Consider the following 18,579-nt stretch of genomic DNA (forward strand, 5'->3'; position numbering starts at 1 on the left):
CACAACTACTGAGATTTGATTGAAATACTATGATTTAGAAGAAATACTATTACTCCATACACATATAAGTACTATGCCTTAGTAGTAATACTATAACATAAGAGATATACTATGGTTTTTCAGACATACTATGTTTTTGCACAAATACCATGATTTGGCACAAATGCTATGATTTAGCAGAAATACTATGATTGGGTACAAATACTATGATTTGGCAATAATTCTGCGTTTTAACAACAACTACTGAGATTTGATTGAAATACTATGATTTAGAAGAAATACTATGACTCCATACAAATACAATGCTTTGGAACAAATACTATGATTTGGCACAAGTACTATCATTCAGTACAAATACTATGATTGGGCAGAAGTACTATGTTTCAGTAGAAATACTATGATTTGGCAGGAATACTCTGATTTAGCAGAAATACTATGTTTTAACATAAATACTATCTTTTCGCAGAAATTCCTGCTAAAAAGGACTATTTCTGCTTTTTAGCAGAAATACTATAATTTGGCATAAATACTATAATTTGGGATAAATACTATGATTTGGCACATATAATATATTCAGCACATATATTATAAAATAACAGAAATATTATGATTTGGCCTCAAAACCATGATTTTGCACAAATACCATGATTTTGCAAAAATACTATGATTTAGCAAAAATACTATGATTTAGCAGAAGTACTAAGATGTAGCAGAAGTACTTTGTTTTAGCAGAAATACTATGATTGAGGAGTAATACCTAAACATTGGAGAAATATTGATACACAGACACACATACACAGAGAATAAAGGGAACAGGAGCTGTTGAGAGTCTGGGCTTGGTATATGTAGGTCAGTTAAATTAGCTGCACCTGCTGTAGTCAGCCCTTACACACACAGACACAGAGAGAGGTGTGAGTTTTCTTCAGTGTATTTCTGACATTCAGGATTCCCCTCAAACAAATGGCCATAATTTCCTAACTGTAGAGGCTAGAATGGTCATTCAGACATTGTTTTGTTCAGAAGAGATGGGGAAATCTTCAGGTCTTCATAATTCAGAGATAAAATATAAATTATTAAAGATATATGACTTGTAATACACTGTAACTCAGTAGAGGCGAAGCAAAAACTGCCTTGACTTGCCCTCAAACAACGCTTTGTAACTCGAAATCTATTTGGAGTATCGATATCATTCTTTCACCATAAGAGACAGCAGGCTTTGGTGAACAGTCATGGACATTTTCAGGTCTCTGTGGAAATCCAACAAAAAGTTATGACGAGAGAAAAAAGTGGTTCATTTCCAGGGTTTGAAATCTGAAGAAATCTGAGCGAAGGACAAATTTCCTACCCTCAAACAAGTCCAACTCATTTCAGAACGGTAATAGGTGAGAAAGAAATTCTTGAATTGTGAGCGTCAGGGGTGTCTGAAGATATTCGGGGACAAGCCTCATGTCTTAACTTTGCTTCGTTAAGGAGATATGACGATTCGAATATGCCTCTCATTACAGAAATCCAGCCGTGATTTTGAACAAACTCTCCATTGACTTTATATGGAGAATTTTCCGACATTGTGTTGGTCTGAGGAGATTTGCCAAAATTCTATAAATCCCACAACAATGATAGTGACATTTTCTGAAAGCCAGCAAAAATACCTACGTTTTGATGTATAATTTGTGGAAGTTGAGTGAAAATTGAGCAAGTAGCAAGAAGTTGTTTGGATATGAAGAGAAAATTCAAACAGTTTCACTGTCCCCTCTGAGTTAATTGCATAGCAACCATAGCAACGCATGTATTTTCTGAAAAATCACAATTTTGCAACTGAAAACTCAAAGAGGGATAAGATTAAAACGGTAGAAGATCTGAAAAAGCTGAATCATACAGGAATAGCCAAATCATTTGAGAACATTTTAAAGTTTGAATGGAGTTTCTAGGTGAAAGTATGAGGCAGTAGTTAAGTTTCAAAGACAAGAAAGTTTTAGCAGAATTGTGGAAGTTTCCCATTCATTTCAATGGGACAAATTAAAGGAAAAAAGTGTAATATTTTAAAAAGTATAATAGTAATAAACACCAAAAGTCATAGCCGGCATTAGCAGAAAGAGCAGAACAGTTTAGAGTTTGAACGGTGAAAATAGCACAAAAATTGTGGAAGTAGATCCACGGCGAAAAGTGTACGGAAACACCCGGAATAATAAAGAATAAAGAGAAACAGGAACTCAATAGTGTGGATGCCCATTGAGGGCATCCACACAAATATTGCCCCAAGATTTTGACATATAGAGCTCTTCATAATATTCTCTAAATCGCTCATTAATAGCTTTAGGGCTAATTAAAATTTCGCCTGATCTTGATTTTATTTTGTGTATAGCCCTACTAGCCTGTAGGCCTCTCAGCTGCCGAGAAAGAAGCTTATGGGGCTTATCTCCAAACACAAAATGCTTCTGTCTGATCCTAAATAGCTGATCTGTTACTTGACAAGATAAAATTGTGGTTTACTCAAACTTCCTTTTAATGATGTCTTGAAACAAAGAGGGACAAGAGGAGGCCTTGTGGTCCTGTTCTAACTGTGTTAATTCAGCTTCTATTTCGAACAGGCGTTTCTGGCGTCCTTTTTTTAACGAGGATTCAAAAGAAATAATTTCTCCTCGCATGTTTCCCATAGAATCGAATCAGAAACGTCTTGTTTATCATTAGTTTCCAAGAATTCTGATATTTTAGTTGTCATAAATCGGCAAAAGGATGTCTCAGACAGGAGTGACGGGTGAAAACGCCAGTTGTTTCGTACCACAGAAGTCCAGGACTAAAGATCCAAGATCAAGATATTATGATAAGTTGAGCATACAACTTTAGACATCAATTTAGAATCAAGCAAAAAAATAATCTATTCTGGAGTACGATTTGTGCACTTGTGAAAAACAAGAGTAATCTCTACCAGTGGGGTTACACAGTCTCCAAACATCAACAGGTTAGTAGAACTCAACATATTATTATTCAGAACAGTCGAAGCGTTAAACAACTGGGAGGTTTGAGTGGATCTAACCAAGAGTTTATCAAGTACACAATTAAAATCGCCTCCTAAAATTACACGAGTATCAGCGAGACTAAGTAATAAATTAAATATTTGTTGAAAGACAGATCATAATTATAAAGCCAGGACGGTTTGCCACTTCATTTTACGCGTTAAAGCAGGGGGCAGGGGTGTCAAACTCAAATACACAGTGGGCCAAAGTTCATAACTGGATCAAAGGAGCTTGCAAAGAAAAGCGTCTGGACTTCTTTAAGTTACTTGAAGACGTTTCACCTCTCATTCGAGAAGCTTCTTCAGTTCTGCACCAGTTCATAACTGGATCAAATAATCATTGAAAAAAAATCTTCCTCCAAATATAACAAGGAATCTTTTCTTATGGACTCAAACAAGTTTTGCTGAAAAACGAAATATGGAACAAGCAAAGCTTAATACTAAACAATATATAAAACTAATATAAACTTAATATTGCACACATGCAAAATCAAATTTCCAATTAAATAACAGATCAGTTGAAGTCATTTCTTAAATAAAAATTGCATTTGCAGCATTCTGAATTAAATTTTAAATTTAATTAAATTAATTTTTTTCATCATATTCTCCCACCTGTTCAGAAAGCTCCTGTTTTCTCCCTTTCTTTTTGCCACTTTGGGATTGGTAGCATGTAGGGATGGGTATCGTTTAGGTCTTATCCAATACCAGTACCAAACCAGTACTTTTGAAACGGTGCCGGTGCTTAAACGGTGCTCAAACTGGTGCTTAAAGAATGGAGAACACAAAATTGGTCCAAAAACCTCTCATGTTCAGCTGTTTTTTTGTAAAAAGATAACAATGTTAGCCTTTTCTGCAGCTATAGGGGCATATATGGTATCACTCTTGGCTAGAAGCAGTGCTTAAACAATGGAAAAACACAAACTTTGTCCAAAAACCTCTCATGTTTAGCTGTTTTCCACTTTTTCTTTGGTTATTTTAGCCTTTTTGGCCAGGGTGAAGGGAGTATCTGCCATCAAACAAGAAGACAGCCGCATGGTACAATGGTGTTTGCCAGTTCACCTTACATGCATTAATGTAATAACGTGGTTAGCCTACTCAACGTACATTACACACGAACAACATTAAGCTACTCATGCAGAGAAGAACACCTGCTGCTGTATCATCATCCTCATCATTTCTGCAACACTGGCAGGGCTAGGGGCCAGGACTCTCTTCTTCTTTAGAGAACCGGCTCTTTCTGCTCGGCTCACTAAAAAGAGCCGGCTCTTTCGGCTCCCAACTGGCTCTTCAGGTTGTTTTGTTGCTTTAATTAATTTATTATTAAAATCATGCACAAAAGGAATTTCTAATGTAAAAAAAGTGGTTACGTACAAACTCCAAAGAGCATGTACAAAGTCCAAAACACATTTCTAGCGTTAACTGAACTTCCAAAACAGAGCTATCGAGATCACTTAAATTACACAATTTAAAGCTGTGTTCTGTGGCTGTGATAAGATCCCCCGTGGGCAGTCCTTGGACTGTTTCACTGTGATGTTTTCTTTTGCAGTGGTTTTAGTTTAGCTTCTGTTTACAGTGAGGACAAATGATTATGGTTTTCTTCTTGTGTATGCTCTGTGGAGGATGCACTCAGAAAAATTCATCTGATTCTGTCTCCCTGTTCATCTCTGTCCCTACAAACACACAAACGCAGTCAGGTCAGCCCAAACTATATAGTCGATGCTCATTACCACAGTATTGTTAAGTAATGCTGCTGCTTCATTTGGGCTGCTAACAGGCTGCAGACATTAGCATGGTGGTAGCTGTGTTGTAAAAATTGTGCTGTTTTTCACATCTTGTGGACTTCTACCTTAATAAAACAGTCAGTTTGAGATTTACCTGGTTTAGTCTGAGTTTGCTGAACTGTAAAAGTAGCTAAAACAAAGCAGAGCCTGCGTTACCTTTGACCTGCTGTACTTACTGTAGCTGTTTTTGGATCAGCTGACTGCTTGTGTCTTTTGCCTCTCGTTTCCAGAAGTGCACAGTTACTTACTGCAAGTAATTCTTCAAATACAACCCCAGTAAATTAAATAAACATATCCGATGTTAGATTTTTATAAAAGCTTGAGAATGGAGTAGAAACTGGCACGCTAAAAAACAAATGCGGCGTTGGACAACACAGACAATGAGGCGGTTTCCAGGAGAGCGGGGACTCTAAGTTTGGTTTTTCTTTCCCTTCCCGCTTCCTTGTTCAGACGCACCATCACACATGACTAATTTATCAGAACAGGCAGCAGCAACACTCACGGTGCCTGTAATCTGTGAGAGATGAGACTGTATTGTCAGCACACTGGTTTTTTTCCCTTATCAGCTTTCTTCTTATTTCCTGTTTTATGGCAGTTTGGCTTTGTCTGCATGTATGACTGTGTGTGCTGCCTCATGCAAACAGGGTGGGCTGCAGGGGTCACGGTTTGCTACACAGCGTAGCTCCATCAAGACGAACAAAGCAAAGAAGGAGCAGTGCCAAGACCGCTGAAATCAAAGACCAGGTTCAGGACTGGGCTTTGTTCCAAGAGGCTGGGTCCGTTTTGCTGGTGCAGGGGGTCTGAGTGCTGAAAGAAGTGTCTGGAGCCTTTGTATGCAGCATGTCTCCTCATCCCGCCCCTTTGAAGTCTGCTTGCTTTTGTCCTTTACATAACTTGATTGAATTTTTTGAACAGCTAATTCTTATGGATTTTGTGAGCAAAAGGGTGGGGGAGGGAGGAAGACAGAAATGCCCCCCACCCACAATTCCACAGGAGAGCAACAGGAAGGCCAACATGATTGGCCACAGGGGAAATGACGGACACGAGCGAGCCAAAAGCATAGCATCCATGCACGTGTTTGAATTATGGCAGCTCTTTGCAAATTTGATGACAATGGCTGGGAGGTCGAGGATCCCTCTGCAAACAGAGGCCACGTACACTCTGGTGGTCTTCACTTTGTTGTCAGCTTCCCCGCTGGGAGAAACGGGAATGAGTTGAGGAGGAAAAACTATTCGTGAGCTGGAACCTGATTTTTTTTTGTGATTTCATTAATTTTGATTATCTTCACTTTGCAGTTATTTCTGTGTGGGTCAATGTGCATATTGTATGTTTGAGGTGAATAAATGCCATAACGTGACACGATCTCAATTCCAAGAAAAGCTGGAACGCTCTAAAATGTAAAACTTCATATTTCCATATTTTATGGACAGTAGAACAAACGTTTCAGCTGAGATCCCTGCATGTGTATTCTGTTCATCTGGATGTTGCATTTTCACTGAGTGACCACATCACTGCTTCAGCCTCAGCTGACTGCAGGTCACATGATGACCAAAACGTGGTCTTCATGTGTCTCTCTTCTGGAGAAGAGAGACACGTATGTGAGAATGCTGTTTGTAGATTACAGCTCAGCATTCAATACCATCGTTCCCTTGAAGCTGGACAGGAAACTGCAGGATCTAGGACTGAGCAGCTCCCTCTGCAGCTGGATCCTTAGCTTCCTGTCTGACAGACGCCAAGTGGTCAGACTGGGCAGCATCACCTCATCCCCCATCACACTGAACACTGGTGCTCCACAGGGGTGTGTACTGAGCCCTCTCCTGTACTCACTCTACACCTACGACTGCACAGCCACTAACAACTCCAACATCATTGTGAAGTTTGCGGATGACACTACAGTGGTGGGTCTTATCACCAACGGTGATGAGACGGCTTACAGGGAGGAGGTCAGCGCCCTGACCCACTGGTGTCAAGACAACCATCTCACCCTCAACGTCGCAAAGACAAAGGAGTTGATAGTGGACTTCTGGAGGTGCAGAGAAGTACACACCCCCATCACCATCAACGGCGCTGCTGTGGAGAGAGTGAGCAGCTTCCGGTTCCTTGGAGTACATCTGGCTGAGGATCTTACGTGGTCAGTACACACAAACAAAACAGTGAAGAAGGCGCAGCAGCGCCTCTTCTTTCTCAGGAGACTGAAAAGATTCAGCATGAGCCCCCGCATCCTCAGGACCTTCTATCACTGTGCCATTGAGAGCATCCTCACTGGATGCATCACCACCTGGTATGGCAACAGCACCGCCTACAACTGCAAAGCTCTCCAGCGAGTAGTGCGGTGCTCTGAACGGATAATTGGAGGTGAGCTTCCCTCCCTCCAAGACATCTACAGGAAGCGGTGCCTGAGGAAAGCGGGGAGGATCATCAAGGACTCCAGTCACCCCAGCCATAAACTGTTCAGACTACTTCCATCAGGAAGGAGGTTCTGCAGCATCCGGTCCCGAACCAGCAGACTGAGAGACAGCTTCTTCCACCAGGCCATCAGACTGCTGAACACTTCATAGACACCTCAGCTTCACTACTGGAACTTCAACATTATGCACTCCACACTGTACAGTAATGCCACTGTTTTGCACATATTCAACTCTGTATATTTTTATATATTTTATTTTATTATTTTTTTTACTATTTAATTTGTAAAAATGTGTATACACACACACACACACACACACACACACACACACACACGTAGAAAAACATTTAGTATACACATCCAGAAATGCATACACTATTATATATTGTACATATATTTATTAGTTTCAGGTTAGCCATTCTTGTATTTTGCTCGTTTGTGTTGTTGTGTTTTGCACATCTCTGTTGCTTGTGGGGCTCGCACACAAGAATTTCACTCGCATGTGCTGTGCCAGTGTGCCTGCACATGTGATGTGACAATAAAAGTGATTTGATTTGATTTGAAAACTAAACTAACAGTGGGTCAAAAGCTCTGTTTCATGGTCAGCAGTAGAGATGGCCCTGTCCCAACTTTGAGATGCATCGGTTAATATTTTATTAGCTTAGTTATCCAGCTTAGAGTAATTAACCATTTAACCAAATTGATGATAGTAGCATTCATTGCATCGGTCCTATTAGCACTGCAGTCCTCAAGGAACTGTGTTATTGATGTCGGATATCTTCTTTATCTGCAAGGCTTCATCTCAACGGATTCACGTCACTGAGCCAAAGTCTGATGAGTCTGTATGTGGCTGCTTGAACTTGGTTACTTACAAAGGGTTTGTAAACATGCAGATCGAGCTGCTACTGTGTTCAGTGATAAATCCGCTGTGCTAACATGCTTGTTTGTAAACAATATGCCAAGGAAACTCAAAGAACACTTTTTTAAATGAATTAATATTTATTTTGTTTACAATTTACGATGAAATCAGTCAGTTGCACTTGCTTATGTGTAGAAGTGAAGGAAGTGTGTTTTCCCCAAGAAGCCTGCCTTCACAGCTGCAGGCAGTGATACGAGTGAGGAAGGGCAGATGTGTCATCATGTGCAGAGGTTTGTGTGGAGGTGAGGGTGGGGTTTGGTGGGTGGGCAGCTTTTCACTTCCTTGGCCTTATGCCAGTGTGACAGTCGATGTCTCTGTGTCTCTTCTGCGGGAGGTTATTTTGAAGGTCTCCCAGTTTTATTGGAGGAAGTGTTTGCCGGACCGCTGAAGCGTTCTCCCACCCCTCGGTTCCATTCTTCCTTTGTACCCAGCTCCTCTCCCTCAGCTACATTTTCTCAAGCGAGAATGGCTTAAAGGAGTCTCAGTGGGGACTTTCCCTTTTAGTTTAAAAAAGCAACACAAAACCCTGGTGGCTCGTAATGAAGCCTTTATCGTGTCCACCAGAGATAATGCAGTTTAAATAAATGATTACAATAGCAGTAGCAATGGTAGCATGAAGGGGAGACTACAATGATCCTAGCACATGCTTCCACTATGCTGTGCAGATGAGCTCATTTAGAACATCAGCAGAAACATGGCACCTCCATCCCCGGGATGAAACATCCCGCTGTTTCCTGCAACACCCAAGATGATCGTCCAAGACGTCTTATCCACAAAGCAGTTGGAAAACCTGACGAGGGGTGGGGGGTGTTAATGTCCATCTAAGAGATCAGCCCACTGTGGGTGGGCACTCCACCCTTTTCCTGCTGAGGACCATGGCCTCAGATTCAGTTATGGAAGTAAATACAGAAGGTACCAATCCTCCAGCTGCAGGAACATGAAGGCAGTCCAAAAAACCCAAAACTACTTTTGCTTGTTTAGCTTGTAGGAAACGAGGGAACTGATTTTACCAGTGGCGCTGTCTGGGTCTCCAGGCTCTGAGTACATCACTACAGTTTAGCAGCTGCACTACTTAAGTTTGTTGTTGGAACAGGCAGGTTAGTTTTAAGGATGCAGAACAGCTACTGTAATCTAAACAGGGGCCTCTGCAGCTGTCAGCCATAACGAAACGCACTGCTTTTAAAGCATCACATCAAAAACCGGTCAGATAATCACATTTTTATTAGTGCTATTAATGAGTTTATATTATTTTAAGGTGTAGTACAGAAGGGTGAAGCTGTCGGCCTGTACTAACAGCCAATATGGGGCAATCAGTCTATTTTAGCTTCCTGTACGGAGGGATGTCCTGTGACTGCTTTAATCAGGAAACAACATTTTACATATTTTTAGGCAAAGACATCGACTTTGGGGGTAACGATGGTCACAGAATCGTGGAGTAAGTCTGCTTGAACCAAAGGCAGGGCTTTGTATGCATCATTCACATTAACTTAATATAAGCAGTGAATAAAGATGAGATGAATCATTTAACTGTGGATTTCCCACTTCAGGGAGCTGTGCAGCAGTTTTAACATGCTACCACTAGGTGGAGCTAAAAGCTGATATTTTGAACTAATGATCAGAGGCTGCTGTAAGATGCACACAGCAAACATTTTGGGCCTGACACCACAATTTGTGCACAGTGTACACAGCTACTTCAGACGCACATACAAAAACCAGCTCATCCACATGTGTGCGATCTGCACATCATACAGAACATTTATAGTTCATTCAATCCTCAAAATACGAAATCATCCTCATCAGACTGTCACGTGTCCCTGTGGCGACTCCAAGAAAGGCCTCGTCTCACGCTGAGCTTTGATTTAACAGGTGAAACACATCCACACCTCAGAGTACCTGTTAACGGTTCCTCCTGCAGGTTTTGGGTCGGTTGTATGACTCCACGTGTTAGTGGATCTTTGTCTACAAACATCCTGAACCAACTGAACCCATGATCTGTGCTTAGGCAGGCGATCAGAAGCAAAAGCTTAGTGGGCAGGACCTCCTGAGAGGCAGCTCTCCTGTACCAAAGATGAGTGCTCAGCACAGGCGAGCAGCCATTCATGCCCTGCTGTTTAAACAACATTAAACAGGTTTTTAAAGCAGCCGAACTGAGTTCATCTGGTATTTAAAGCTGGTAAAATGAGTTCACTTTGTAGAGCAGAGTAACAGGACCACAGTAAGATTAAAAAACAATGTCGATCATTTTGAGAATAAAGTCAAAAATCTATTTAGAGAAAAACACTGAAATGTGGCGATGACAGTCGTTTTAAGTGCCACGGCTGCACTGTGAGCTGGTGAAATGCTTCAGGATCAGGTTTAGTTGCAATAACTAATCTGCACATTTCCACTTTATTCTCAGAAGGATGTTTATGTTAATGTGCTCCCTACACTCCTCTGTAGGAAGGACACTTGCAGCAGTAGTTGTTTTAAAGGAGACAAGGCCAAAGATTTTTGTAAAGCTCCAGTGGATTCAAAGTTCAGAGTTTGCATAAAGGTGGCTTTAATAAAGACACACTTACAAATAAAGTTTTTTTAAAGCTTTAACTCCAGAACAAACTGGAGAAACTTCTCAACTTTTAGTTTTCAGACGACGGCGCTCTCAACTCAGCACGCTCGCCATGATGTGTCACTTTGTATCCAGACCTCCTGCTGGATTCTTCTTCATATTTCACACGTCTTTGCAAACTGTGAGGTCGCACACAACAAAACAGAACAACAGAGATGCATCTGTGCGGACGCTGTTTGATCCCAGGGAAATGAATGAATCGGATATCTGATCGGAGACCGAAGCAGAGTAGTGTTACTGGTCAGACTTGTGCCTTATAGAGCTCTTCAAAGTCCTGTTTCACTTTTTTCCACCCAACACACACGCACACACACCTGCAAATTAAATTTAATAAATAAGACGTACAATGTTGTAAGGCAAAGTTGATCATGCACTTGTCACGATAAACAACAACATACATGGCAGCAGAATCACTCCCACCCACCAACCCTTCATATCAAGCTTTCAGATTGTTGCCTGCTGACATCCTGATCTCGTACATCTACCCCCGATTTCTGCAGCAGGGTGAACTCTTTATTCGGGGGAGTCGAAGCAGCAGGCTGGACCCACTGTGAGGTTTAGACACGCCAACTACAGCTGGAACTGATACAGGACGAGTCAGAGGCTCGGATCCAGCACCCAACTGCTGTGTGCCTCAGGACGTCCCGAGATAGCTCTGCAGCTTCCTTACTGTACTTCTGTCCAAAGAGCAAAGGTCAAAGTCAAACGTAGTGTTTGTAATGTGGAAGTGTCCGGTCTCTTCAATCAGGTTTACAATCTGCAAGACAGACAGTGAGAGTGGTGGGCACAGGCTGGGTCAAAGTAAAGTCTGCAACTATTAACTATTGTTCTACATTACTACTTCATCATTATTATTTCGTCTAAGGTCTAATATTTATTTTAAACAAGCAGATTTCTTTATGCAGTCATCTGCTGCAGGCACAGCACGCTCTCAGCTGGCCAATCAGAAGAGAGCTTCAACCTGCGCTAACGTGTTTCCTCAACTGGTCGATTTAAACCGTGTGAATAAAATCTGAGATCTGAAAATCACTGAATTCAGTTTTTACATCTGACACGGATCCCAAACTTTGTAGAAGTGGGTTTGCGTCTGATGGACGTATCGGACACTGCTGACATCAGCTCACCTGTTGCAGTATGTGACCTTCTCTTAGTGTCATTAGTCTTTTATGCAGCTCCACCAGCTCATCCAGGTAAACCTGAAAAGCACACAGCAAACACGGCTGTCATGATGTAGCAGTGGCTGATGGTAACAAACCCCAAGACATAACATCACTTTCTATATTTCAGAATATTTACTAGTCTACTCCACATCTAAAAACCAAAGACACTCGTTCTCACCTTATCACACTCCATGCTTTTGTCTTGCTTGCTCTGCTTGGTGGGACTTTTTACTTCCACTATCTGACAGACAGAAGAGCAAAGAGTCACCCAGGGTCACGCACACACCTGGATACTGTGGCTTTCAATCATGCTGATCTAAGACATAAGCCAGTATATTACTGATACGATTACCTGGTTATTAGTAGACTTTAATAAGGGCGGGGCCTCTCTGCACGACAGCGGGGAATGGGAGGAGCTGTCACTTCTGCTGCCATCACTTAAACTAATCCTAAGTATGAAGTCACAAAAAACAAAGACATTAAAACTGTTGTCTCAGCTGTTAGCTAAAAACCGCTAACAATGAAAAATCCCCCATGAGCAGCATGTGAGAGAGTGGGGACGAAGGACGGTCTTTAACAGGAAGATGACTCTCGCAGAATCAGTGTCAGGGAGGGGCCTGCTAGATCAGGGGTGTCCAACTCCAGGCCTCGAGGGCCGGTGTCCTGCAGGTTTTAGATCTCACCCTGGGTCAACACACCTGAATCACATGATTAGTTCATTACCAGGCCTCTGAGAGCATCAAGACATCATGAGGAGGTCATTTATCCATTTGAATCAGCTGTGTTGGATCAAGGACACATCTAAAACCTGCAGGACACCGGCCCTCGAGGCCTGGAATTGCCCACCCCTGGCATAGATGATAGAAAACCGGTCAACTGTTGGAGACGGAGACGATCTGGTTAAGTTATGCTTTTTGGCCAAGGTTGACGGCACGCCTCCACCAACAGGATGGTGGAGAGAGTTGGAAAGAGCTTACATGAAATACTTGAAAAGTTAGTAAAAGGCACGTTGAAAGAACCTTTAGAAACTGTCCCAAGCAATTTTAACCAAGATTTAAATAGCGGCTCTTCATCATTTTACAGGTTTGTTGTTAAAGGCTGGCTCTACTGCACAAACATGTGAGATACAAAGTAGCCCTCATAATAGCAATATCCTGGTTAGAAGGAATTCATTACCAATGTCTGCACACAGCTCTATGAAACTAAACTAGTGTGCGGTTCAGCCATTCGAAAAGCTGCCCTCGGGCTACTAACCTGTGCTGGTGGTGTGCGAGGTGTGCTGCTCGATCCGTGTCTGAATCCACGTCGTCGTTGTCGTCCTCTGAATCGTCGTCGTCGTCCGAGTGCAGATCCTGCATCACTGACTGCAGCGGGCCAAGCACTGAGTGGAACAGTTCAATAAAGCCTCAGTCATTGCAGTTTAAACCTCAGGAATACAAGCAGAAAGCTGCAGATTGTGACTAGAGCAGGGCGATATGGCCAAAAATATTTATCACGATATATATTTGAAAATTTGCGATAACGATATAACTGACGATATAATTGATGCGAGACAAAATACAACTCCACAACATTACTAGCGCAAAAAGACAACCTTCCATTTATTTTCACTTAAACAAGAAGCTGGTTTTTATGTACATTAAAGCTTTATAAAAATGGAACAGTGCAAATGCAAATTCCTTGCTGAAAGTTTAACCAAAAGGCATTTCCAGTAGAAATGGGCTGACATATCCTGGGCATAACCATGTATAATATCCACTGAAGTTAAAAAGAGGTGCTTTGCAACATTAAACTGCAGTGTGCAGTACCTATTTTTCTGACCATAAGGTGCATGGGATTATAAGGCACATTAAGCGAAACAAAGCAGTCAGATAAATCAAACTTTATTAAACTCATTCTTCTTGCTTCCTTCACTTCTGTACCATTGATTCATTAATGTTGAATTCTCTGGCAGCTGCATGTTGTTGCAGTATATTAATGACTAACCTCGTATTGTGGATGGATTATCTCAGCTGTTCTCCTGACTGAAGTTTGGTCCGTTTACAGCATCCTGCCATGCGATTGCATTTGTCTCTAACTATCAGGAACGTTAACTTTTATAAGTGGAAAAGTGTTAGTGTTCGTCCTCCAGCTTCACTGTTTATGTTATGCTAACATAGCTGTGTCGCTAGCGATCACGTAGCACATCATTATATAGCAGCTAGCCCATCTTCAGTAACCCTACAAACGTCACTGCTGTTTAGTTTCCTGTCTTCATTTATGTTGGAAGTGATAGCAGAGCTGTACGTTTGATTTTTTTCAGAAATCTCTGTCAGAACATGCAATATCATGCTTAGGTAACTAGCGAAACTAGCGAGCTAACTTCCGCTAGCTCCCTGCTAACTTCTAACTCCGTTAAATGTAATAAATTTTGTTTTCATGGATGCCTGGAAGTTAAACTTCATAGTTACACCTGGTAAAGCAGCAATGCTGATCGTTTTATTAAAGATGAAAGAATTTAGACAGTTTTTAACTCTCAGTGATGCTGCAGTGTTCGTTTGACCTGAAGCATACGGAGTTTAGGACCCAGATTACTCCCAGATTTAAGAGCATCTTAGTCCGACAAATACGACAATAACGACGGCCGCTTGCATGTTCTGCAAAAAAAATGTGCTTTGTCGTGTATCTGACGGACAAACACCAAACCAGTTCCACATCACTGAAGTTGCAACATTTTTACAAACCAATTCTGGTTCATCTGATTCACTCAACAATCGGCCATGTGCGTATGAAAACAAAGGCACTGCGCATGCGCGTTTTACTCATATTCTATCGCGATATTTCATTTTCCTATCGTTGCCCAACATTATACCGGTATTACCGTGAACGGTATAATATGGCCCAGCCCTAATTGTGACGTTGGTACTGTAAAGCTCAGCAAATGTGGAGATCTGACTTTCAAAGGGAACACGCACACATCTCGAACTCTACATAGCTGACTTACAGCTCTGGTTTTCAATTGTTCTCATTGCTCAGGAAAACAACATGATTCTTTCATGTTCTTCAATCTCAAAATGATTTCGCAGCCTCTCTTACGACGTCTTCAACTTTCTGAACCGACTCAAAGTAAAAGTTTATAAACCAGGGCTGTGCCCGTTTGTTTACAGGCTCAAAGTGATACTTTAAGAAGATTTGTGGTAATAATGTTTCTGATCATTTACACAAAAAGATATTTTCGGCAGCATTTCTAAGTTTGATTAAATGAAGGGCATCCCATGATTGCTTCCAATGAGCTACTGTCACTGATGACACAGCGCCGTTTGCAGCAGCGTGAAAGTGGCACGGCACTGCAACACAGAATAAGTCAAATGTAGTACAGAAACAGTCGTAGTTTGGCCTGGAAACTTTTGTTAAACAGTAACTAAAGTAACTTAACCTTGTGACTTTTTAGGAACCTGCACAATATTTTCACAATGAAACTGAAGACTCTCTTCTACCTGGGATGTTGGGCCATGAGTTGAGCTTTTTAACCTGCTGCTTTGGTCTTGCACCATGTACTGTATCAGTAACTTTCATCCACTGTTTGCTCTTCCTGTCACATGACGTCCTTCAGCCACACTTGGTGGAGTCATTTGTTTACATTTGGGTCACACACAGCCTGACTGTAGCGCACAGTTTTTTCACCTGAAGGGCTGAAACAGGTTCTTGCATATGTTGCAGAGCACTGTGATTGTTGGAGGTTCCTGAAGTTGCTCCACTGCAGACTGACACATGTGGCTCTCACTCCCAGACATGCCCAGGCTTGTCTCTTAATTACATGCACTAGGGATCATAACCACCTGGTGTTGCTATAGCAATGATATCTCAGTACGACAGTTTTGTATCACGTAAGAATTTGTACCGGTATGATTGCAGACAATATGATATACACAGCTAGTTAATGCTTCCATTTTACAATAATAAAGCTTATGGTTTATATTAGAATATGTAGGAGGGATCACTCTCCTCAGCCTTCCCGGGAAAGTCTGTGCCAGCGGGCTGGGAATGAGAGTTCATCCACTGCAGGAGCACGATGTAGAGTGGCTACATAAGATGCAGGTTCAGGCATACCAGGCAAATTCAAGGTCTGGCTATACCAGCATGGTATAGTACCAAGACTCATTGGCAAGTCCTGCATGGGGCGTTAGGGACTCGGGCCCACCCACTTCCAACAATGGGCAATAGCTGAGCCCTGGCTGAGGAGAGGCATGGTCCGAGCTACTAGTAAGCTAACATAAACTAACCAACCCAGTGACATCACATGCTGATGTCGGTAAACGTGTTATATAAACTTAAACTTTAAGCACTTACTTCTTAAATCGAGCTGCACAGACAGCGTTACCTTTGAGAGCAGGGCTCAGTGGTGTAAATTAGCCTTCATACATGTAGCGTTTCATGTCCACTTTAATGATAACAGCTAATTATCTCAAATCGTGAGCATGTTAAATTCCCACCAAGCAGGTTAACGATTATGGTAACTGTGTAACACTTCAGTTTTCTTTACATTGGAGTTTTGCTGAGTGCTGTGCATTGTTGTGAATGTCAGCTACATGTGTCGTAGTGAGGAAAGAGGTTGTGTGTCTGCCTGTGTGCAGGGGTGCTGCATGTCAGCTGGAGGCGGTGAAACAACACTGTTCAATATCGATCCTGCTGCTAAGGAGCGTTTAATCCAAACAGTGTAGCAACCTTATGACAACCATACCACAGTCTCTACAGGGCACACAATAAGTGTTAGGCTACCACTGTGTACTTGGTGTTACGCTTGCATGACAACAGACTGTTGGACGCATCATTTTGCTTTCTTTGATTTCTACCAGTGAGTGTGATAAGTTTATGTCAGCTGGACCTAAAGTGATGTTAAAAACACTGTTTAAGCTTCACACTGCCAGACTGAATACTTCCACCTGTGTAACACAACAGTTGGACTCACTATAGTCTCGTCACATCCTGACATCACCCCAGCCCTGTCCTCTGTGCATCGTGGAAAGTGACGATGGGAAAACATTCAGACACTTTGTGCTCACGTTAGTTTTCCTCTCCCAGATTCTCGCAACAAGCAGCTGAAGATCTATTAGGATAATTGTTGTTATCACAGTTAATATTCCAGATTTATCTGATTACATCTCAACACCCCACCACCCACCCCCCTTTGTCCTGTGCTGTTGTTGATTTGTTGAAAAGAAAAGTCATTAACAAGTGAATTAAATTCTTCTACGGTGCTGCTGAGCACACGCATGTGTGCGAGGCGGCTGTTTGCTGGTTTGCTGAATGGCACTGAACACATGTGCCTGTACAGTTTAAATCAACCAGGACCATAATGAACCCTGACTCCAACAGACACTCAGGATCCACCTGCCCAGTAAGTCACCCGCTAACTGCAACTATCAGAGCCCTGACCTTCTGCAGAGACGAGTCACACTCGATACAAAACCTGCCTTTAAAAGTTCAGAGTAATGAAATCAGCAGTTCTGATTCTACAATTTGTAGTCTCACACACTTGTACACTTTTGTTGTTTTGGTTCACATCGGTTGATATTCTGCTGCAAACAAATAATGAGAACATTTTATAAACCTTTGAGTGTCCATCAGGATCCTGTAGAAACAGCTTCCATCTCAAATACTAAACATCATTATTTACATTCTGTTTATTTATTTTTTTAAAGTCCCTCTAGCACAGATTTCTTTAGCCGAATGTCTTTCTGTGTCTTCCATACAAACATTAAACATGCAAACACTCAACACAGCAACACTGAAAGCATTTGAGTGTAACTTTCATTCAAATCAAACTTTAGACACAATTACAATAATGGAAAAAAGACAATTTAAATAGTAATACACAACAACCACAGCAGAAATAAATAAAAGAAAACCAAACACAATCCAGACATGAATACACAAATATATTTAAATCTATATATTTATAAATTTTAATATGATGTAAAAGAAAACAAATACGAAACCTATCAAACTACCAATATATAAAAAAACAAGACCAGAATCAGAGAGACTTTATTTATCCCCAAGGGCCAATTAACATACAACAGAGCAGCATGACGTTGAAGATAAGCACAATAAAAGTGAGATAATAAATACACAGAATATACAGTTTTAAAATTACACAGTTTTAAAATTAAAGTGACTGAAGGTGAATAAATAACTGTAAGTGACTAAAAGTGAGTAAAGTGTTGGTAGTATAAGAGTGTAGTTTATGTTTCTGGTGTGGGAAATGTTCTTATCAGCTGGAGTTAAAAAGCAGAGCTGCTTTGGGGACAAAGGTGGCGCTCCTCCTCCTCTCAGTCCTGCAGGAAATGCAGCGGAGGCGTCGCCCAGAGGGGAGCCATTGAAATGCAGGGTGAAGAATGTGAGAGGGGTCGTTGATGATTTTGGCTGCCTGTCTAAGGGCCTGTTGATGAAAACCTGCCAGAGTTCTGACAGGCAGGCCAATGATTTTAGAGCACACTGATGCTGCAGTCTGTTCCTGTATGAAGGCTGAGGGAGTGGGACCAGCAGCTGATGGAGAAGGTCATGATGCTTTCCAGGAAGGCGTAGTAAAAAGTCATCATGATGGGTGTGCTGACTCCAAAGGAGTTGAGTTTCCTAAGGAGGTTTAGCCGTTGGTTTTATTTCACATTCACCGATTTTCTCTAAGCTTAAGTTCACACAGCAGAGAAATTTG

General features: G+C 41.6%; 2 protein-coding genes across 8 annotated transcripts in view; both read right to left on the reverse strand.

Annotated features, from left to right (window-relative positions):
* LOC113018066 (NACHT, LRR and PYD domains-containing protein 12-like) overlaps positions 1-18,579 on the reverse strand; it is a 267,984-nt gene that overhangs the window by 128,084 nt on the left and 121,321 nt on the right. The window lies entirely within an intron of this gene.
* LOC113017671 (protein AF-9-like) lies at positions 10,636-13,286 on the reverse strand. Its single transcript, XM_026160799.2, has 5 exons — positions 13,140-13,286; positions 12,238-12,334; positions 12,064-12,126; positions 11,850-11,921; positions 10,636-11,482 (listed from the first exon to the last, which is right to left on the reverse strand). The coding sequence occupies exons 1-5, from the start codon at positions 13,241-13,243 to the stop codon at positions 11,360-11,362; spliced, it is 459 nt and encodes a 152-aa protein (XP_026016584.2). The 5' UTR covers positions 13,244-13,286; the 3' UTR covers positions 10,636-11,359.

Source organism: Astatotilapia calliptera, chromosome 3, assembly GCF_964374335.1.
Source record: "Astatotilapia calliptera chromosome 3, fAstCal68.1, whole genome shotgun sequence".
Lineage (NCBI taxonomy): Eukaryota > Metazoa > Chordata > Actinopteri > Cichliformes > Cichlidae > Astatotilapia > Astatotilapia calliptera.

Bases quoted from the DNA above. Each gene is read 5' to 3' on its own strand.
- LOC113017671 (XM_026160799.2), bottom strand. From the start codon at position 13,243: ATGCAGGATCTGCACTCGGACGACGACGACGATTCAGAGGACGACAAC. The intron at 11,922-12,063 runs GTGAGAACGAGT...TGTGCTTTTCAG, and splicing joins AAAGCATGGAGTGTGATAAG to GTTTACCTGGATGAGCTGGT. The intron at 11,483-11,849 runs GTGAGCTGATGT...TCTGTCTTGCAG, and splicing joins AAGGTCACATACTGCAACAG to ATTGTAAACCTGATTGAAGA.